At 44.3% G+C, this 22,318-nt stretch overlaps 1 protein-coding gene across 1 annotated transcript in view; it reads right to left on the bottom strand.

The window, feature by feature from the left end:
- Positions 1–22,318, bottom strand: part of mical3a (microtubule associated monooxygenase, calponin and LIM domain containing 3a) — an 87,012-nt gene that overhangs the window by 40,282 nt on the left and 24,412 nt on the right. Inside the window, exons 2-16 of the mRNA XM_039001473.1 lie at positions 21,662–22,065; positions 21,223–21,430; positions 20,882–20,998; positions 20,566–20,667; positions 19,722–19,877; positions 18,993–19,093; positions 16,572–16,829; positions 16,020–16,135; positions 14,574–14,700; positions 11,250–11,346; positions 8,837–8,984; positions 4,243–4,445; positions 1,797–1,915; positions 1,506–1,577; positions 1,195–1,377 (exon numbers count right to left, since the gene is read on the bottom strand). Coding sequence (XP_038857401.1) covers positions 1,195–1,377; positions 1,506–1,577; positions 1,797–1,915; positions 4,243–4,445; positions 8,837–8,984; positions 11,250–11,346; positions 14,574–14,700; positions 16,020–16,135; positions 16,572–16,829; positions 18,993–19,093; positions 19,722–19,877; positions 20,566–20,667; positions 20,882–20,998; positions 21,223–21,430; positions 21,662–21,949 — 2,295 coding nt within the window. The 5' untranslated portion in view covers positions 21,950–22,065. The remainder of the gene's footprint in view (positions 1–1,194; positions 1,378–1,505; positions 1,578–1,796; positions 1,916–4,242; positions 4,446–8,836; positions 8,985–11,249; positions 11,347–14,573; positions 14,701–16,019; positions 16,136–16,571; positions 16,830–18,992; positions 19,094–19,721; positions 19,878–20,565; positions 20,668–20,881; positions 20,999–21,222; positions 21,431–21,661; positions 22,066–22,318) is intronic.

The raw sequence follows: 22,318 nt of genomic DNA, 5'->3' as shown, positions 1-22,318 counted from the left end.
CTGTAATATGGACACTGTAGCAAATACATTATCAGTATTTCATGCAAAGAGAAAAAGGGTCAAAGATGGGGTGAAAAAGTGAAGCCCACTGGCTGGAAACCCACACACAGGCTCATCTTTCAGCCATTCTGGTGCGACAGACACAATTCAATTCAACACAGCAGCAGCAGAATACAATGTAATATTACCACCAGTGGGACTCATCGTAAGTAGGGCTTAGCTCCTATTAAACAACATGTACATCATCTTTGATGGGCCATTTGTAGCTGGTTATTATACCATTAGGAAAGATGACAACTAAAGACTGGTGAACCAATCACATTTTACATTGTACAAATGTGACCAAAAGAGAAATCTTTCTACTGTTCTGCACAAAGCTTGTTCACTCAGCACACCACTTGACCTGGGCCATGCTATTCACTTCTAACGTTTCTTCAATTTAATTTACATGAACCAAGTGGTAAAAAGTGGATTGCAAAACACACAGCCGAGCAGGAATTGTGGAACGGCAACACTCTGGAACGCTGCCTGTGAGTTGTCTTTCTATGTCAACAATAGTGGCTTGTGTTCCACTAACCCACACAGCCTTCCCACTGCTCCAGGCCAGCAGTACTGGCCTCTCAGGGTGACTGACCCAGGATCAGGTCTTGGACTGGCTCTGTAAACCCATTCACGACCTAGTCCTGGAGGAGCAAGCCAGTCAGCACAATCAGCACTTCTGTACCACGGAACAATATCCTGCCAGGCCTGGGACACGTTAATATTAGCATTCTGGGCCCCGTATTCACAAAGCATCTCACAGTAGGAGTGCTGATCCATCTTTATATCATAATTATTCATGACCTAAAAGGGAAAACTGATCCTAGATCAGCACTCCTACCCTGAGAAGCTTTCTTCATACAGGCCCTGGCGTTCAACACAATAATACAGTTGTATAGTGCTCCTACACACTCGGCATCATGAGACTATTAGTCATGTTAGACGCTGTGAGATGAAATAGATCTGCATATTTACTATTTGACAAACACAACACTGTGTGCAAACAGAGCCGTCACCATGTGATCTACCATCCAGGAAAACTAAATCCCAAGCAACAGTTCTCATGTTTAAAACAGTTCACTGTCGTCTCTTCCCACATCCAGGCAAGCAAGACTACTCCTTACACCCACCAGACACATAGGAGTCTCTCCATACCTGTCTTTTGAGGCCCTTGGATTCGGCGGGGGCGTTCTCCTCAAACTTGGCGAGGAGCTGGGTGGCCATGGACTTGACTTTGTTGTGGTTCCCTACAGCTGCTGACTCTTCCTTCATCTTCCTTTCTGTCAGAGCAGTACTGTTAGATGGCCTGTCGTCACGGTTACCCCTCAAAACCTCTTCCTGTTACAAACACATGGACAGGAAGAGACCAGTCGGAGAATAACGTTTACGTGACAGTTTCTCTCAGTTTACAAAGCTCTGAAGTGGAGTTCAGCGTCTGAGTTTGAACCCTTGAAAGTTTTACCCACGTCTTCAGAGTGGTCAGCCTGGCTGGTCTTCCTCCTCTTCCCCAAACCATCCACCTCCTTCTCCTTTTTGTCCTGTTGATCACATGATGTCACTGCTTATTTCAGGCAGAGACCTACTGATTCCCTACATTAGCATTAAAACATGACAGAAACACAGTAATCTGTGTTAAAGGGAATGAGACTGCTGACAGTGATGTAATGGGCTATGAGTCCTGGCCACTGTGCTTTTCCTACTGCTGATGTAAAAAGGGCTTTATAAAATCCATTTGATTGATTGATTTGAGTACTGACCTTGGGGTTACGCTTCCGTGAGATAGCGATGCTCTGGCCCAGCTTGCTGAGGAAGGAGATGGGGGACTTGGTACTGTTGATCAACGCAGCTTTCTCCTCAGGGCTCATGTTCTGGTCCCCTGAAAATGTAACAGATAGAGAATGTAAGGCCGTACACCAGGGTCGCATTCATTAGGGCACACTAATTTAAACAAGTATTTCTCATTGGACAAGTTCAGGTAGGACACTCCCCGGTTCAGTCTGTTTGGTGCGTAATGAACATCGAATCATAGTCTTCTTTTTTTTGTCACATACTTCGTAGACAACGGGTGTAGATTAACAGTAAAATGCTTACTTATGTGCTCTTTTCCAACAATGCAGAGTTAAAGACAAAACATTATAACAACATATAAAAATAGATATCAAATAAAATAACATGGCTATATATAGGTAGCAGAAAATATGTATGCATGTTACGTTACATTTACGTCATTTAGCAGACGCTCTTATCCAGTGATTACATATTTTCATATTTTTTCGAACTGGTCCCCCGTGAGAGTCGAACCCACAACTCTGGCATGGCAAGCGCCATGCTCTACCAACTGAGCCACACGGGACCTGTGTGTGGGTGCATGGTGTGTGTGTGTGAGAGTTGGGGTGTCAGTGTAAGAATGTGAGTGTGGGGGTAGAGTCCAGTGTGGCTTGGGGTAGAAGCTGTTCAGGGTCCTGTTGGTTCCAGAGTTAGAGAATTTGTACCGCTTGCCGTACGGTAGCAGAGAGAACAGTCTGTGGCTTGGGTGGATGGAGTTGACGATTTTTTGGGCTTTCCTCCTGACACCGCCTAGTTTAGAGGTCCTGGATGACAGGGAGCTCGGCCCACTACCCTCTGTAGCGCCTTGAGGTCGGATAACAAGCAGTTGCCATACCAAGTGGTGATGCAGCCAGTCAAGATGCTCTCGATGGTGCAGCTGTAGAGCTTTTTGAGGATCTCAGTGCCGATGCCAAATCTACTTCATGACTGCGTTGGTGTGTTTGGACCATGGAGGATCCTTAGTGGTGTGGACACAGAGGAACTTGAAGCCCTTGACCTGCTCCACTACAGCCCTATCGATGTGGATGGGGCTGTGCTCGGCCCTCCGTTTCCTGTACTCCACGATCAGCTCCTGTCTTACTGACGTTGAGGGAGAGGTTGTTGTCCTGGCACCACACTGCCAGGTCTCTGACCTACTCCGTATAGGCTGTATCATTGTCGTTGGTGATCAGGCCTACCACTGTCGCGTCATCAGCAAACTTTAGGATGGTGTTGGGGTCGTGCACGGCCACACAGTCGTGGGTGTACAGGAGGGGACTAAGCACGCACCCCTGACGGGTCCCCGTGTTGTGGGTCAGCATGGCAGATGTGTTGTTGCCTACCCTCACCACCTGGAAGTAGCCCATCAGGAAGTCCAGGATCCAGTTGCAGAGGGAGGTGTTTAGTCCCAGGGCCCTTAGCTTAGTGATGAGCTTCAATGACACTATGGTGTTGAACGCTACACTGTAGTAAATGAACAGCATTCTCACGTAGGCGTTCATTTTGTATAAGTAGGAGAGGGCAGTGTGGAGTGCTATAGAGACTGCGTCATCTGTTGGGGCGGTATGTGAATTGGAGTGGATCCAGGGTGTCTGGGATGATGGTGTTGATGTGTGTCATGACCAGCCTTTCAAAGAATTTCATCATCGCAGTGCTAGCTGTGCCACCAGAAATTCTGGGTTCAAGTCCAGGCTCTGTCGCAGCCGACCGCGACCGGGAGACCCATGGGGCGGCGCACAATTGGCACAGCGTCGTCCGGGTTAGGGGAGGGTTTGGCCAGCAGGGATGTCCTTGTTCCATCGCGCACTAGCGACTCCTGTGGCAGGCCGGGCGCAATGCACGCTGACACGGTCGCCAGGTGCACGGTGTTTCCTCCAACACATTGGTGCGGCTAGCTTCCGGGTTAAGCGGGCATTGTGTCAAGAAGCAGTGCGGCTTGGTTGGGTTGTGTTTCGGAGGACGCGCGGCTCTCGACCTTTGCCTCTCCTGAGTCCGTAGGGGACAAGACTAACTACCAATTGGATACCACAAAATTGGGGAGAAAAAAAGGGGGGTAAAAGTAAAAAAATCATAAAAAAATAAGCATTTCATGGATACAGATGTGAGTGCTACGGGGCGATAGTCATTTAGGCAGGTTACCTTGGCATTCTTGGGCACAGGGACTATGGTGGTCTGCTTGAAACATGTAAGTATTACAGACTGGGTCAGGGAGAGGTTGAAAATGTCAGTGAAGACACTTGCCAGCTGGTCAGCGCATGCTCCGAGAGTATGCGTCCTGGAAATCCTGCCTTGTGAATGTTAAACTGTTTAAAGGTCTTACACACGTCGGCTATAACATTTCATTCAACCTTCACCCCAAAAAACAAAGTTACAAAACCAGCCAAATACAGTACTCACCTCCGGCCCCAGGGGGCACTGTGTCCTTGAACATCTCGTAGAACTGGCTGAGGTACATGACCATGGAGAGCTTGTCAGGCTCCGACACCTGGGACATCTCCTTGCCCGTCATGCAAGGTGAGATGCCAAACTCCCTCTCGGCCACGTCAAAGCCCAGCTGATTGTTCTTCTGCTGGTCCCGCTCATCCAGAGAGTCAAAGTCACTGTGGGGCAGAGAGAGTCAGGAAATTACTTGGAGTCAAAATGGGAGTCAACGCAACCATCAGCACTGTGAACGTAAACATCACTCAACTTTCCCCAATAAACATGACAAACACACTAAGCAGTGGATGCTGTGGTTGTATAATCTTTATACACTGAGTGTACAAAACGTTATGAACACCTGCTCTTTCCATGATATAGACTGACCAGGTGAATACAGATGAACACTATGATCCTTTATTGATGTCACTTGTTAAATCCACTTCAAATCAGTGTAGATGAAGGGGAGGAGACAGGTTAAAGAAGGATTTCTAATAAGCCTTGAGACAATTGAGACATGTGCCATTCAGAGGGTGAATGTACAAGACAAAAGTTTTAAGAGCCTTTGAACGAGGTATGGTAGTAGGTGCCAGGGGCGCACCGGTTTGTGTCAAGAACTGCAACGCTGTTGGGTTTTTCACCTTCAACAGTTTCCCCTGTGTATCAAGAATGGTCCACCACCCAAAGGACATCCAGACAACTTGACACAACTGTGGGAAGAATTGAAGTCAACATGGGACAGCATCCCTGTGGAACGCTTTTGACACCTTGTAGTCCATGCCCCGACAAATGAAGGCTGTTCTGAGGGCAAGGGGGGGGGGGGGGTTATTAGGAATGTGTCCTTACTGTTTTGAACATCTTCAATTGACATCCACTAATGATGTGGATGTCAATTGTTGTGGGTGATAACATTGCATATGAAAAGAAAAAAAACATTTAGCATACTTGAAACATCTATATACAACCTCACCTTTATCTACATAACCAATTTAAACCCATTAGCATGTTACCCCCCTTCTTTGTATGTTTAGTGCTGCAGCATTAGCGATGGGAAGTGGGAACCAATCACAGCTGTCTGGGAGTGATTGTGAGTGCATATTTCCCCATCCATGCAGGCCCCCATCATCCTCCCACCATCATCTGGACAATGAAAGCCAGCAGAGGAGAACAGAGAACAACCGCTTGGTAAGGTCAGTCAGAAGACAAATGGGTTATGATGCTAATCGCTGTGTAGCCAGGAGAGGGTAACAACCCCATCTCACCCCTCGTTAGGCAATGTGTCAGTCTCTGCTGTGTGTGTGTGTGTGTGTGTGTGTGTGTGTGTGCGCACGTGTGCATATACACCCTTTTCCCTGACTCAACAGGCAGTTTGACTGAGCTCTCACGTCATTTAGTATGATATACAGTCCTGAACCAGGGCCTGGACTGCCAAAGCCAGGCGATAAATAACACATGCTACTAACAAACAATGTCGTAAACACAGCAGATAGGACATTCCAGTCCAAGGACCATGACAGTTTTAACCCTTTCCCGCCATCCCGTACAGTGGGGCAAAAAAGTATTTAGTCAGCCACCAATTGTGCAAGTTCTCCCACTTAAAAAGATGAGAGAGGCCTGTAATTTTCATCATAAGTACACTTCAACTATGACAGACAAAATGAGAGAAAAAAAATCCTGAAAATCACATTGTAGGATTTTTAATGAATTTGTTTGCAAATTATGGTGGAAAATAAGTATTTGGTCACCTACAAACAAGCAAGATTTCTGGCTCTCACAGACCTGTAACTTCTTCTTTAAGAGGCTCCTCTGTCCTCCACTCGTTACCTGTATTAATGGCACCTGTTTGAACTTGTTATCAGTATAAAAGACACCTGTCCACAACCTCAGTCACACTCCAAACTCCACTATGGCCAAGACCAAAGAGCTGTCAAAGGACACCAGAAACAAAATTGTAGACCTGCACCAGGCTGGGAAGACTGAATCTGCAATAGGTAAGCAGCTTGGTTTGAAGAAATCAACTGTGGGAGCAATTATTAGGAAATGGAAGACATACAAGACCACTGATAATCTCCCTCGATCTGGGGCTCCACGCAAGATCTCACCCCGTGGGGTCAAAATGATCACAAGAACGGTGAGCAAAAATCCCAGAACCACACGGGGGGACCTAGTGAATGACCTGCAGAGAGCTGGGACCAAAGTAACAAAGCCTACCATCAGTAACACACTACGCCGCCAGGGACTCAAATCCTGCAGTGCCAGACGTGTCCCCCTGCTTAAGCCAGTACATGTCCAGGCCCGTCTGAAGTTTGCTAGAGAGCATTTGGATGATCCAGAAGAAGATTGGGAGAATGTCAGATGAAACCAAAATATAACCTTTTGGTAAAAACTCAACTCGTCGTGTTTGGAGGACAAAGAATGCTGAGTTGCATCCAAAGAACACCATACCTACTGTGAAGCAAGGGGGTGGAAACATCATGCTTTGGGGCTGTTTTTCTGCAAAGGGACCAGGACGACTGATCCGTGTAAAGGAAAGAATGAATGGGGCCATGTATCGTGAGATTTTGAGTGAAAACCTCCTTCCATCAGCAAGGGCATTGAAGATGAAACGTGGCTGGGTCTTTCAGCATGACAATGATCCCAAACACACCGCCCGGGCAACGAAGGAGTGGCTTCGTAAGAAGCATTTCAAGGTCCTGGAGTGGCCTAGCCAGTCTCCAGATCTCAACCCCATAGAAAATCTTTGGAGGGAGTTGAAAGTCCGTGTTGCCCAGCAACAGCCCCAAAACATCACTGCTCTAGAGGAGATCTGCATGGAGGAATGGGCCAAAATACCAGCAACAGTGTGTGAAGACCTTGTGAAGACTTACAGAAAACGTTTGACCTCTGTCATTGCCAACAAAGGGTATATAACAAAGTATTGAGATAAACTTTTGTTATTGACCAAATACTTATTTTCCACCATAATTTGCAAATAAATTCATAAAAAATCCTACAATGTGATTTTCTGGATTTTTTTTTTCTCATTTTGTCTGTCATAGTTGAAGTGTACCTATGATGAAAATTACAGGCCTCTCTCATCTTTTTAAGTGGGAGAACTTGCACAATTGGTGGCTGACTAAATACTTTTTTGCCCCACTGTATATGTGTTGAAATTGGCAGATTTTGTCATTGGTAATCGCCTAAATTGGAACGCAGTGGCTGTACAGTAAAATGCTATACATGACATCAGAGCGCATGTTCTCCGTTTAACAGCGCTGTATGGGTTTTGACTGACAGCCATTATAAAATTGAGCACAGTGCCCGACAAGATGCCCCCATCCCTCCAGCTAATTGGGTTAGTTTTGCACATTTGTTGTCTGAGTGAGGGAAATGCTGTAAATCGAGAGGAGTCGATGTGCTCTGAAAGATGAGACATTGAGGATTATAATAAATACCGCTATGATGTCATACAAGCAAACCACATACCAACGAGTCCAAATGTGCACTTCACATTTCCATATGTCATTTATAGTCTCAACGTTTATTATCGCTGCTTGATCCACAGTTACAAGATTGACATGAGTTATACCCTGGGTTGTCCTGAACAGAATGTTTGTCGTATTGTGAAGAAAATTAGATGTGGAACATGCACTCGAATGCACTCAGGACTCCTTTCTATGCGCACCAAAATTACCATCTGTTTGTCTGAAGAGCCTAACACTGTAAGATCGTTTTTTATAACTTAGCTAGCCATGTTGGCAATAGAATAAGATTTCAAATGATGCCCACCTGACCCAGAGTGCAATTTATAATGGACCGTTTTTGGATTGCGTAAACAACTGTAATTGTGGGTCTGTGTTCCAAACAAAAAACGACAAGTGTACTTGCTTCAGTTCCTCAATGGCAAAGCTAGGAGAGATGAAAAACATTTAGAAAATCACCTTATAGTTGAAGGCTGTTTCCTTGAGTCAAAAGTGCATTGACATTACTCAGAAACTGTGCACTGTTTGGAGAGGTTTGTGCCCACTTAGAGACACCAGTTAGACCTCTCACTCAAACCCTAGTCATAGTTTATTCATATTTTGCCCCTACTCCAAAATCAATAAAGATTCTTATGTGGCTGAATTACGTCCAAAGTATTTTCAGATTTCGTTATTGACAATGTAAAATGCACATACAATCAACAGTATAATGTTTGGATTCTGTCTTGTGTCAGGTGAACTGTTGTGCCCTCACCTTTGGTCTGGTAATTACCCCATAATCGCCAAAGAGTTCTCTTTCATTGCTACCATTGTTATGCATATGCTTTTTGTAGTTCTTCTGTTGGAAACATTTCAATTTAGCCCTATCCATATAAGTACATTTCCATGAGTGTAAGGGGTCAACCCCTTCATCACTGACAATAAGGAACATGATAATGAGAGCATGTAAGGATCAGACGATGATCCACCGTAATCAACGGTATGTGATGGAGCAATCGTGTTTGCAGGTCCTACTTCATTCCTATGGTTATGACAGTCTGGTTCACTGGAAGCATTTCTACAGGCGAAATAGGTTCAGAAATACAACATCCAGATGTGTATATGTGACTCACATGAGGTCAGGTCTGTAGCGGTGGATGAGGGCACACAGGGCCATGCCACTCTTCCAGGACATGGTGAGATCGGTCACACTGACTTTTCTGTAGCCCTCCGTCTGCCTCTGACACCAGTTAAGCAGCTTGCTGGAGCGAGCTATGGATTCTGGGAGGGGAAGAGCACAGTCAGTGAACAGTGGATTTTTAGACCACTTTTGGTTGTTGGAGAGCATAGTCATACATACATGCAGTGCATTGGGAATGTTTTCAGGCCGCATGACTTTCCCCACATTTTGTTACATTACAGCCTTATTCTAAAATGGATACAATCAAATATATTTCTCGTCAATCTACACACAATACCGCATAACGACAAAGCGAAAATGGGTTTTTAGACATTTTTGAAAATGTATTAAATAAAAAAACAGAAATACCTCATTTACACAAGTATTCAGACCCTTTGCTTTGAGACTCAAAATTGAGCTCAAATGCATCGTGTTTCCATTGATCATCCTTGAGATGTTTCTACAACTTGATTGGAGTCCACCTGTGTTAAATTCAATTGATTGGACATGATTTGGAAAGGCACAAACCTGTCTATATAAAGTCCCACAGTTGACAGTGCATGTCAGAGCAAAAACCAAGCCATGAGTTCAAAGGAATTGTCTGTAGAGCTCCGAGACAGGATTGTGTCGAGACACAGATCTGGGGAAGGGTACCAAACAATGTCTGCAGCATTGAAGGTCCTCAAAAACACAGTGGCCTCCATTATAAAAGGAAGAAGTTTGGAACCACCAAGATTCTTCCTAGAGCTGGCCGCCCGGCCAAACTGAGCAATTGAGGGAGAAGGGCCTTGGTCAGGGAGGTGACAAGAACCTGATGGTCAACTCTGACAGATATCTTGAGTTCCTCTGTGGAGATGGGAGAACTTTCCAGAAGGACAACCATCTCTGCAGCACTCCACAAATCAGGCCTTTATGGTAGAGTGGCCAGATGGAAGCCACTCCTCAGTAAAAGGCACATGAAAGTCTGCTTGGAGTTTGTCAAAAGGCACCTAAAGACTCTCAGACCATGAGAAACAAGAATCTCTGGTCTGATGAAACCAAAATTTAACTCTTTGGCCTGAATGCCAAGGGTCATGTCCGGAGGAAACCTGGCACCATCCCTACGGTGAAGCATGGTGGTGGCAGCATCATGATGTGGGGATGTTTTTCAGCGGCAGGAACTGGGAGACTGGTCAGGATTGGGTGAAAGATGAATGGAGCAAAGTACAGAGCTCCTTGATGAAAACCTGCTCCAGAGCACTCAGGACCTCAGACTGGGGTTCACCTTCCAACAGAACAACGACCCTAAGCACACAGCCAAGACAATGCAGGAGTGGCTTCGGGGCAAGTCTCCGAATGTCCTTGAGTGGCCCAGCCAGAGCCGGACTTGAACCCGATCGAACATCTGTGGAGAGACCTGAAAATAGCTGTGCAGCAACGCTCCCCATCGAACCTGACAGAGCTTGAGAGGATCTGCAGAGAAGAATGAGAGAAACTCCCCAGATACAGGTGTGCCAAGCATGTAGCGTCATACCAAAGAAGACTCAAGGCTGTAATTGCTACCTAAAGTGCTTCAACAAAGTACTGAGTAAAAGGTCAGAATAATTAAGTAAATGTGATATTTCAGTTTTGTATTTTTTATACATTTGCAAAACTTTCAAAAAACTTGTTTCTGCTTTGTCATTATGGGGTATTGTGTGTAAATTGATGATGAAAAAAATATATATTTAATCAATTTTAGAATAAGACTGTAACGTAACAAAAAAAAGTCAAGGGGTCTGAATACTTTCCGAATGCACTGTATATAGTTGCCAACCATGTTAGTCCCATTGTCACTGTCAGACTACGCTAACTAATGAAGGTGACGGAAAAGCATATGAGAGATTAGGGAATGTCACACACAGAAACATTTCAAATTGTTAAAAATGTAATTAACCTTATTGACGATGCAAGTGACATTCCACCAGGTTAGTGAACACAAAATAAATGAAATAAAATCAGTCCATCAGTCAGCCCATCCACATAGCACCATTCCCAAGTCACACATGACAGTCATGACAGTTGCTTGTTTCTACAGTTCAGGACTATTAGGACAGAACCTTCAGATAAACATCATGCATTTGGACTTCAGTCATTCATGTTACGTAGCAAATTCTTCTCAAGCAGGTAATGGTCTAGGATGAAAGCAATTCATTGTCACATTTCAGTGATTGCAATGAAGACCAGGTCCCAAAAACAAGAGACTTTCAAAAACAGACATTCATGAAAATGTTATAATATGAACTTATCTAAATAACTGAATACATTTACTCATATATTTTTTTATTATAGCTTAATTAAATCAGGGGACACATGAATACAAGAACATTCATGCAAACACTACTCACCATTTCGGGTGAGCTTGGGTGTTGACGAGTTGACTACATTCTCCATTTCGATAAGCATTTCCCTACTTGAATCCCCTGTGTCTATGAGGTGTCGTACCTGACAACAACAGAGTGGGGGTGGGAGAGGCAACATACCATTAGGATTTCACATAGGACATCTTCCATAGGTCAAAGCTAGGGACAGGAGTTTTTACCTGGTCACATATCTGAACCGGGAAAAAACTCTGGTTCTTAGTTAGAGCCTAGACCGGAGTATCCCTGGTCAGGTCAGGTGGTCAAGACAAACTCCTGGCCCACCTCAAATGGGATATCATGCACAGAAAAGTATGGGTACTTCAGTACTAGAGGTCGGCTGATTAATTAGGGACGAATTCAGGTTTTCATAACAATCGGTAATCGGCCTTCTTGGATGCCGATTATATTGCAATCCATGAGGAAACTGCATGGCAGGCTGACCACCAGTTATGCGAGTGCAGCGTCAAAAGGAAGTTGTGGCTGCAAGGAGCCAAGGTAAGTTGCTAGCTAGCATTAAACTTATCTTATAAAAAACAATCAATCTTCACATAAATCACTAGTTAACTACACATGGTTGATGACATTACTAGGATAACTAGCTTGTCCTGCGTTGCATATAATAAATGCAGTGCCTGTTAATTCATCATCGAATCCCAGCCTACTTCAACTTCGCCAAACGGGTGATGATTTAACAAAAGCGCATTGCCGAAAAAAGCACAATCATTGCACAAATGTACCTAACCATAAACATCAATGCCTTTCTTAAAATCAATACACAGAAGTATATTTTTTTAAACCTGCATATTCATTTTAAAGAAATTAATGTTAGCAGGCAATATTAAATAGGGCAATTGTGTCACTTCTCTGTCACGCGTTCAGTGCAAGCAGAGTCAGGGTATATGCAACAGTTTGGGCCGCCTGGCTCGTTGCAAACTGTGAACTAATTTGCCAGAATTCTACATAATTATGAAATAACATTGAAGGTTGTGCAATGTAACAGCAATATTTAGACTTAGGGTTGCCACCCGTTCGATGATTTGATATTTGATAGAGCAGTCTGACTGAGCGGTGGTAGGCAGCAGCAGGCTCGTAAGCATTTATTCAAAACAGCACTTTCCTGCATTTGCCAGCAGCTCTTCGCAATGCTTGAAGCACAGCGCTGTGTATGACTTCAAGCCTATCGACTCTCGAGATTAGGCTGGCAATACTAAACTGCCTATAGGAACATCCAATAGTCAAAAGTATATGAAATACAAATGGTATAGAGAAATTTTCGACGCGTCATAATTCCTATAATAACTACAACCTAAAACTTCCAAATTGGGAATATTGTTATGTTCTCATGTTCTGAGCAAGGAACTTAAGTGTTAGCTTTTTACTTTCTTCTCCAACACTGTGTTTTTGCATTGTTTAAACCAAATTGAATATGTTTCATTATTTATTTGAAACTAAATAGATTTTATTTATGTAATATATTAAGTTCAAATAAAAGTGTTCATTGTTCATTCAGTATTGTTGTAATTGTCATTATTACAAATACAGTTGAAGTCAGAAGTTTACATACACTTAGGTTGGAGTCATTAAAACTTGTTTTTCAACCACTCAACAAATTTCTTGTTAACAAACTATAGTTTTGGCAAGTCGGTTAGGACATCTACTTTGTGCATGACACAAGTCATTTCTCCAACAATTTTTTACAGACAAATTATTTCACTGTATCACAATTCCAGTGGGTCAAAAGTTTACATACACTAAGTTGATTGTGCCTTTAAACGGCTTGGAAAATTCCAGAAAATGATGTCATGGCTTTAGAAGCTTCTAATAGGCTATTTGGCATCATTTGAGTCAATTGAACGTGTACCTGTGGATGTATTTCAAGGCCTACCTTCAAACTCAGTGCCTCTTTGCTTGACATCATGGGAAAATCAAAAGAAATCAGCCAAGACCTCAGAAATAAAATTGTAGATCTCCACAAGTCTGGTTCAACCTTGGGAACAATTTCCAAATGCCTGAAGGTAACACGTGCATCTGTACAAACAATAGTAAGCAAGTATAAACACCATGGGATCACGCAGCCGTCATACCGCTCAGGATGGAGGTGCGTTCTGTCTCTTAGAAATGAACGTACTTTGGTGTAAAAAGTGCAAATCAATTCCAGAACAACAGCAAAGGACCTTGTAAAGATGCTGGAGGAAACAGGTACAGAAATATCTATATCCACAGTAAAACGATTCCTATATCGACATAACCTGAAAGGCTGCTCAGCAAGGAAGAAGCCACTGCTCCAAAACCGCCATATAAAAGCCAGACTATGGTTTGCAACTGCACATGGGGACAAAGATCGTACTTTTTGGAGAAATGTCTTCTGGTCTGATGAAACAAAAATAGAACTGTTTGGCCATAATGACCATCGTTATGTTTGGAGGAAAAAGGGGGAGGCTTGCAAGCCGAAGAACACCATCCCAACCGTGAAGCACGGGCTGGCAGCATCATGTTGTGGGGGTGCTTTGCTGCAGGAGGGACAGGTGCACTTCACAAAATAGATGGCATCATGAGGCAAGAAGATTAGATGGATATATTGAAGCAACATCTCAAGACATCAGTCAGGAAGTTAAAGCTTGGTCACAAATGGGTCTTCCAAATGGACAATGACCCCAAGCATACTTCCAAAGTTGTGGCAAAATGGCTTAAGGACAACAAAGTCAAGGTATTGGAGTGGCCATCACAAAGCCCTGACCTCAATCCTATGGAACATGTTGTGGGCAGAACTGAAAAAGCGTGTGTGAGCAAGGAGGCCTACAAACCTGACTCAGTTACACCAGCTCTGTCAGGAGGAATGGGTCATAATTCACCCAACTTATTGTGGGAAGCTTGTGGAAGGCTACCCGAAACATTTGACCCAAGTTAAACAATTTAAAGGTAATGCTACCAAATACTAATTGAGTGTATGTAAACTTCTGACCCACTGGGAATGTGATGAAAGAAATAAAAGCTGAAATAAAAATCACTCTCTCTACTTTTATTCTGACATTTCATATTCTTAAAATAAAGTTGTGATCCTAACTGACCTAAGACAGGGAATTTTTACTAGGATTAAATGTCAGGAAATGTGAAAAACGGAGTTTAAATTATTTGGCTAACGTCTATGTAAACTTCCGACTTCAACTACATATAAAAATCGGTATCGGCTTTTTTTGGTCCTCCAATAATCGCTATTGGCGTTGCAAAATTCTAATCGGTCGACCTCTATTCAGTACATCATGCTCCAATCATAGTCATACAGTCATATGTTCTCAGTGTATACCCTACCTGGTTGGGCCTGAGGAAGTGGAGGCTAATATTAGGGTAGCGCGTGGTGGGGTCCACACTGTAGTGACTGAAATTCTTATTGATGTTCTCTGGCGTTGTCTGAGGCAGCAAGCGATATATGCTCTCCCTAAAAAAAAGAAAAAAGAGGAAACCATGGTAATTGAATTATAGAAAGGCAAGGGGGGGAAGAACAGAGGATTCAACACATTCCATTCAGCTCCAAAAGCTCCTATCCTATTAGTAGTACATTAGAGGAGGGGCTGACACTGGAGCCTAATGCAGACGCTTTTCCTGGTAGAGCACTCAGAGATAACGGAGTGTATATATATATATATATCTCACTCACACACACTCCGTTATATACACAGTAACCTGACAAAAGTTTGGACACACCTTCAAGGGTTTTTCTTTCTTTTTACTATTTCCTACATTGTCTAGATTGCAGCCCAAATAAATGCTTCAGAGTTCAAGTAACAGACACATCACAACATCAACTGTTCAGAGGAGACTGCGCGAATCAGGCCTTCATGGTCAAATTGCTATAAAGAAACCACTACTAAAGGACACCAATAAGAATAAGAGATTTGCTTCGGCCAAGAAACACGAGCAATGGATATTAGATTGTTGGAAATCTGTCCTTTTTGGTTTTTGGTTCCAACCGCCGTGTCTTTGTGAGACGCAGAGTAGGTGAACGGATGATCTCTGCATGTGTGGTTCCCACCATGCGTATTGCTGGTGTCACTGTCTGTGATTTAATTTAGAATTCAAGGCACATTTAACCAGCATGGCTACGACATCAAAACGCCATCCTATCTGTTTTGCGCTTAGTGGTAATATCGTTTTTCCCCAACTGGACAATGACCCAAAACACACCTCCAGGCTGTGTAAGGGCTATTTGACCAAGAAGGAGAGTTATGGAGTGCTGCATCAGATGACCTGGCCTCCACAATCACCTGACCTCAACCCAATTGAGATGAGTTGGACCGCAGTGAAGGAAAAGCAGCCAACAAGTGCTCAGCATATGTGGGAGCTCCTTCAAGACTGATTTGTTTAACACTTTTTTGTTTACTACATGACTCCATGTGTGTTATTTCATAGTTTTGATGTCTTCACTATTATTCTACTATGTAGAAAATAGTCAAAACAAAGAAAAACCCTTTAATATGTAGGTATTCTAAAACCTTTCACCGGTACAGTATATATTAATATGAGAGAGCGAGAGAGCGAAAGAGAGAGGGGAATCATTTTAAAGCTTATTATTATATAGCCAACATGGCTAGCTAAGTTATAAAATACAATCTTACAGTGTTAGGCTTACAAAAGTGTGTGTGCGCGCGCATGTATGCGACTGTGAGCATGTGGAGTGTGTGTGTGTACAGTATGTGTGTGAGTTTAAGTATGACGTGGGAGTATAATGTGTGTGTTATAACGTGTCCACTCCCTCACCTCTCAGCCAGCACGTCCAGAGATGTGTTTCCCTGGGCCCAGCTCTTCACCATCCAGCCTGAGTCCATGGCTGCCAGGAAACCCCGGGCTATACCAGTGCCCATGGGCCAGAAGGGCTGGAGAGAGGGACAAATAGAGTAACATGGTGAACTCCAAGTAAGCATACACTTTTTTGGTTACTACATGATTCCATATGTGATATTTCATAGTTTTGATGTCTTCGCTGTTATTCTACAAATGTAGAAAATAGTACAAATAAAGAAAAACCCTTGAACGAGTAGGTGTGTCCAAACGTTTGACTGGTCCTGTATATACACACACGTTACGTTTTATATATACAATTGTCTGTTTCAAGCAAGCAAACGTCAATACTGAAATCGCTCTCTAAATTCACTGACATTTCTCCCACACTCTTGGTCACGCTGATTTTCACTCCCTTTCTCATTTACTGTATATAAATGAGCCAGTCAGACTCTACCTTATCCACAGTGACTGAGAGTATACCTTCTAAGAGAGACTGAAACACCCTCCACCCGGTAGACCCCCCCTCACCTCCAGTAGACTGTCCCCCACCAGAGACACCAGTAGCTGGCGTCCGTTGCGTTGGCGTACCAGCGCCGCGTTCTCTGAGGCGTACATGCAGGTGAAGTCGAACATGGCCACGTCGGGCTGGCCGTAGTGGTTGATGGCAAAGTCCAGCGTGGGCAGCTGGTGGTTGGTGGAGAAGTCTGCGGCCTCGCAGGCGTAAGATAGCAGAGCTGCCTGGTCCACGTTAGCCCTGGAAAGCAGCATCTCTGTGTCCGCATAATCCTGGAGGAGAGACATGAAGAAGTTATTAAGACGGCTCTGATGACTAGAGGAAGGGAGAGACACTAATAAGAGACTATCACGCACAGAGAATGAGGCATGACATCCATGCAGTGGTATTTGGGAAATAAGATATTTTCCACAGGTTAGCCTGCACCACCAAAGCAGAACTTTGATTCCGAATCAAGTCAATAACATTTGAAAGTTATATTGAATTGAATAACTACAGGCCCATTTGCAATGTCTCCAAAAACAAGTATTTTAATTCCCAATATAATAATCTAAACACCCCCATAGTCAATTATACTTTACTGTCTCTGATATGTAGCATCAAACGAAGGCATGCTCTCAATGGACTGTTCTTTGAAAGAGACTGGTGAGAGGCACATTCTTTTCCTTTGACTTTCTCTGGGCTGGGCCCGGCAGTGTCCGGCTGGCTGACTGGTGATCCGGATGGGTGGAGGGGAGGTGAAGGGTGGAGCATTTGGAGGATCTGAGAGAGTGACTTTCTATTTTTCACGGTGCTGGTGGAACAGTGTGGACCCGACCCACCGCACCCCTGCCTGCCAACACCCCCCTCCATTTTTTTTTTTAAATGGAGCATTAAAAAAAGGGACTATGGAGTGATTTCCATTAATATAAAAGGACCATGACTGGAAGTAAGTCGTGTTTTAGGAAACTTATCTATGGGCTAGGATACATACCGGTACATCAAACCACTGAAAACTCACCGGTTTGTTATGGTCCTAATAACCGAATGACATATAGAACCCCTATTCCTTCAATAGGATATCTGTGGGCCTAGTCGGTAAAGATTTGTCATGTAACTTTTAAAATGTATGACCTTTTATTGTGGCATAAACACAAGCGGTCATGATGTTGTCATCTGATTGTCAAACAATAACTTCAACGTTCTCCTTTACTAAGCTACCAGCTCCCGTTCATCTACTGGCATCATATTCCAGCCTCCGAACACAGTGATGAATAGAAAGAGACATCTGTTATACAAAACACCACAAAGTGTCATTAGGCCAGGATTTATGGGTCCACTGTTGTCCGTTATGCGTCTCGGTGTCATCTTTTTCCACGTTCACGTGGTAGTCAGAACTCTGACATTTCCCGACATTCTAACTGGTTGCAGTTGTGCCGTGTTCAACTAGTTAGCGATTCTGAGTTCCTTAGTCCTGACTAGCACGTGAACGCGGCATCTGCCTTGGCAAAATGTCATTGTCCTCGTCGAACCACATCGCATTTTGGAGCATAGGAAATACCACCCGTTTTCAAGTCCATTCTCTCCTTTTTCATGCCTCTGACATGCCGAAATGATAAAAAGTGGTTTATTAGCCTACAGCTTTCTTGACATTTTGTTTTAATTATTGTGATAGGCTCATGTTTTGCCGGTACGGTGTACCCCCAATATTTGTTTTGCCGGGATGCCGTACCGGGCCGCCTTACTTTCACCCTTGATTATGTCCCCGCTCAGCCTGCAGCCTGGCCCAACTCATCAGGATCAGATTCATTAGTGCACACTGTACCAAAACTTTTGCAACGGAAAAGGAAAACAGGCGTTTGTTATTGGACAAGTTCAGGTAGTCCCTCCCCGTTTCAGTCCATTTTCTTCCCTTTGGTGCCTAATGAATACGACCCAGCACTGGACCTACAGAGCCTGTTCAGCCATTCAACCTCCTACTGTACTGGCCTGATGACCGCTGATTAAAACTCACATTCGCTGCCAATCCGATTATCAAAGGGTTACACTTCCCAATTACTCAAATACCTTCATAACGAGAGTTTGATTGGGTCTGCAAAATATTACCAAACCCTTTTTTCCCTCCAAAGGAAGATAGAAATACAGCGGTAACTTTTATTGGAACATGAAAGCTGAACTTCTAAAAGAGGTCCTGATGTCCTAAAAGTTTGCGACTGCCCACTCTAGTCAAAGGAAACAGCAGTGTTATGAAGTGTGGGGACACAAACTCTCATTAAGTGTGGTTGAGCTGGCGGTTTGTTCCTGGTACAGTTTTGGCTTGGTCTGGCCATTAGGCAGGGACCAGGCACACAAAGACGGAAAGTGACTGAGGGAGTGTACAGTTCTGTATGTGTGTGCATGCATGTGTACGAGAGAGACATCTCCAGACGTGTCTCTCTCACCCTCTGATCACTCACATGCAGAATGACTCCCTTCTCCAGCAGGCTCTGTTTCTTGGCAGTCATGACAAAGTAGTGCGTGTCATCCTTGTAGTAGACAATGTTTTCCAGGTCAATTCCTATCAAATCAATAGAAAGAGAGTTTTGTGATTTATTTTTGGTAAACCAATGTTGACAGTCTCTCTGGTTGTCTTTGTTAGAGGAATGGTGGACAATGAACCCGAATACCCGACCCGGGACCCGAGTGGGTCTGGCTCCAAAATTCAAACTTTTCCCTTGGGTCGGGTCCTGTTTGATTGTTATCGGATCTCAGGTCTATGTAACTACAGCTGATAAACGAGAGGACCCGAATGGACCTGGCCACGGCTCTGCATAGCTTATAGCATATTTATTTTATGCCACTAAGGTGAATTTATTGACTTATAGACGGCCTAGCCAACATTTAAATATCTATTTGTTAACCAGAAGATCAACTTGGCTGATAACGTTTTTTATCACTCTGGTCCAATCGGGTCTAGGACTTTTCTCTAACCCATGGATAAACCATGCAAATAGGAACTGACAGGCTCTCAGAAAATACATGTGTATCACCTAATCCATATACTCCTAATATATAACCATCTGTAAAATGTTACTTAAAGCCTACAGCTATAATGCTTAATAACTTGTTATAAGCACCTATGAGCCTTTATAATACCTCATAACGACGGTTATTACATGTTGTCTCCCTATGGAGCAATGACTGACCCGTGGCTTCACGGAGGTCCTGGAAAAACTTCTGATTGAAGATGAAGGCCACTCCGCTGATCTCCTCCACCTTTGCCTCGGCTGTGGTGTTCCTGTTGATGAAGTTGGCTGTAATGGCGATGGCCAGCTTGCCCCGGAACTCCTTCCTCCTGAACCCTGTAGGGGAGAGAGGGAGGAAGGATGGGACACGTTAGGCGGGGGTCAAGGGTTCATTACGTAGACAGTGAATGTGTCAGGGGTCAGATGTCGAGAGAACAAATTAGCCAAGTTAACAGTTGCCTTGTATTACAAACTCACGTTTGTAAAAGAGAAAAGAACGGGACAAAAAAAAGGTTGCACCTGTTAGGCTTTGATGCACACCATCAGTGTCAGTTCGATCAATATAACTAGTAATTCTTTTAATCATCTCATGTAAGATTGCAGGCTGAGAACGATCATTGCATGCAGTGACTACTGGCTAGCCCTGAGGGAAACTGCTTCCCTCAGGGCTAGATGGGTCACAGCAGTCCACACACTACAGGGCACACAGAGCGGTTGTGAGGGCTGTTAGCTCATACAGGAAACAAACAGCCAATTCACCCGTTCGTGCTCTGCTCCAGAGAGAGGCCATGGAGGAGTGCTCTCTAAAGATGGATGGAGTAAAGGACGGCACATCATGTGCACAACAAAGCAGCAGGAAAAGTGGAGAGCGAGAGGGAGAGAGAGGGGGGGGGGGAGAGAGAGAGCAAGAGAGAGAAAGAGGGGTCGGACTCGTAAACGAACCACAGCTGTGTTTTTGAGGGCTTCAGCTCTCATAGTGTTTTACACAACTCATTTTAAAACACATCTGTTTGTTGCTTTCTACCTGCCAGCGTGTTTCTCCTCCCATCTGCCCCGATGATGACATCAAACTCCAACTCGTTGACTGGGTGTGTCCTGGGGAGGACCTCAGCCCTCCACCCTATCCCTGCAAAAACACAACACGGGGAACTGTGTATTATTTAACATACGACTTGACTTTCCTTCACTGACAGCAATGGGGATATTTTCCAATAGAGACCTCTCAGTTAGCACTGTCACATACAGTAACATATGGCCCTTCCTTATTCCCTTAATGTCTGGCTATAGAGAAGTCGTGTCTTGTGACGGCTCTTAACGCAGTCCCGTAACAAATGTCTTACTCTCGTTCTCCTGGTCCTCGGGTGGCTCGATGAGACCCTTGAACTCCGCGTTGACGTGGATCTCGATGCCCAGGAGCAGGGCCACCTTCAGCAGCATCAGCTGGAGCTGCCGGATACCTGCACAGAGAGTCAGACAGATTAGAGGAGAACGTCAAACAAGAACTATTTATTAGCTTCGACGACCGAAAAGACTGCAACGTCACAGCTGATCCATGGTCCTGGCAAGCACCAGAACTATTCTCTTCATAGATCATATTAGATCACAAAGCAAAACGCGAAAGCAGTTCAACCGTTTGATAAAAGATGGAGCGCAGGAAATGGGCGTAGTCTTATCCACTTACTGATATGGTCGATGGCTCCGGCGCAGAACTTTCCGTAGAACTTTTTGGCCCCGAGTCCTCGGAGGTCCTGGATGGTGAAGGGCCACAGGTGCAGCACGTTGTTCCTGGAGAAGGCATCCCTCTTCTCCAAAAGCACCACCTTGGCGCCCAGGAAGCCCAGCTCGATGGCCGTCCGCAGGCCACATGGTCCTGCCCCGATGATCAAACACTGTGGAGGGGGGACCATACCGTATCTCATATACAAGAGAGTGGGCTGATATTTCCATAAAGTTCAATTGCCGATATACTGTTAATCGCAAAATATAATTTATCGCAATATTTAACAAGGGAAAATAGACAACATGAAAACGTGGATATCGCCCTACCCTATTATATACAGAAATAATACTCTCTGAGGTACTTTGAACAAGGATATGAGACAAGTTACATCATCACATACCTTAGAGTTGGTACATGCACGTCCCTTCTTGTACTCCTTCTGGCCAGCCCGCTTGTCTAGCTTAGCCCAGAGTGCCTTGGCCTTCCAGTAGTTGAGACGGGACTTAAGCTTGTGGTAGAAGACCCGGTACTCACAGGGCTTGAGCTCCAGATGGTCACAGAGCTCCTGGAAGGCCTTGAGCGTGACCTTGCAAGTGGAGGCCTGGACGAAGCGGTCAAACAAGATGTGGGCCGGGTTCACCCTCTCCCCTGTGGTGGTGAAGCCTCCCAGGTCCCCCATAGTCCCCATGGACCTCCCCCCCAGTTGGGGGCCTCTGGGGGTCTCTGGTCAGGCCCCAGCCCCTGGCTCTAGCACACACTCTGCTCCGGTGAAGTCTTTATCTCCCCGTCTCAGGCATCCTCATTCTGTCAGGGAGAAAGAGGAGAAGCGCAGTGAGTTATGAGAATGTTTGCATATTTCACAAGTTCATCATGACACATTACCGAGTTTGATTTGGAACGTTCTTGAATGATCTTCCTTAAACAACTTGTTAGAAAGACCTCTGGCTACAGTGTAGACCAGTGACGTGTAGTCAGTGCTTACCCTGTAATAATCTCATTTTAAAAAGCTGTTGTGAAAAGCCAAATCTAAAAATGTTATTATACTGAAACAAATATA

The sequence above is a fragment of the Salvelinus namaycush genome, chromosome 9 (assembly GCF_016432855.1).
Source record: "Salvelinus namaycush isolate Seneca chromosome 9, SaNama_1.0, whole genome shotgun sequence".
Taxonomy (NCBI): domain Eukaryota; kingdom Metazoa; phylum Chordata; class Actinopteri; order Salmoniformes; family Salmonidae; genus Salvelinus; species Salvelinus namaycush.
The sequence above is the reverse complement of the archived record's forward strand: the minus strand, read 5'-3'. Positions and strand labels throughout refer to the sequence as shown.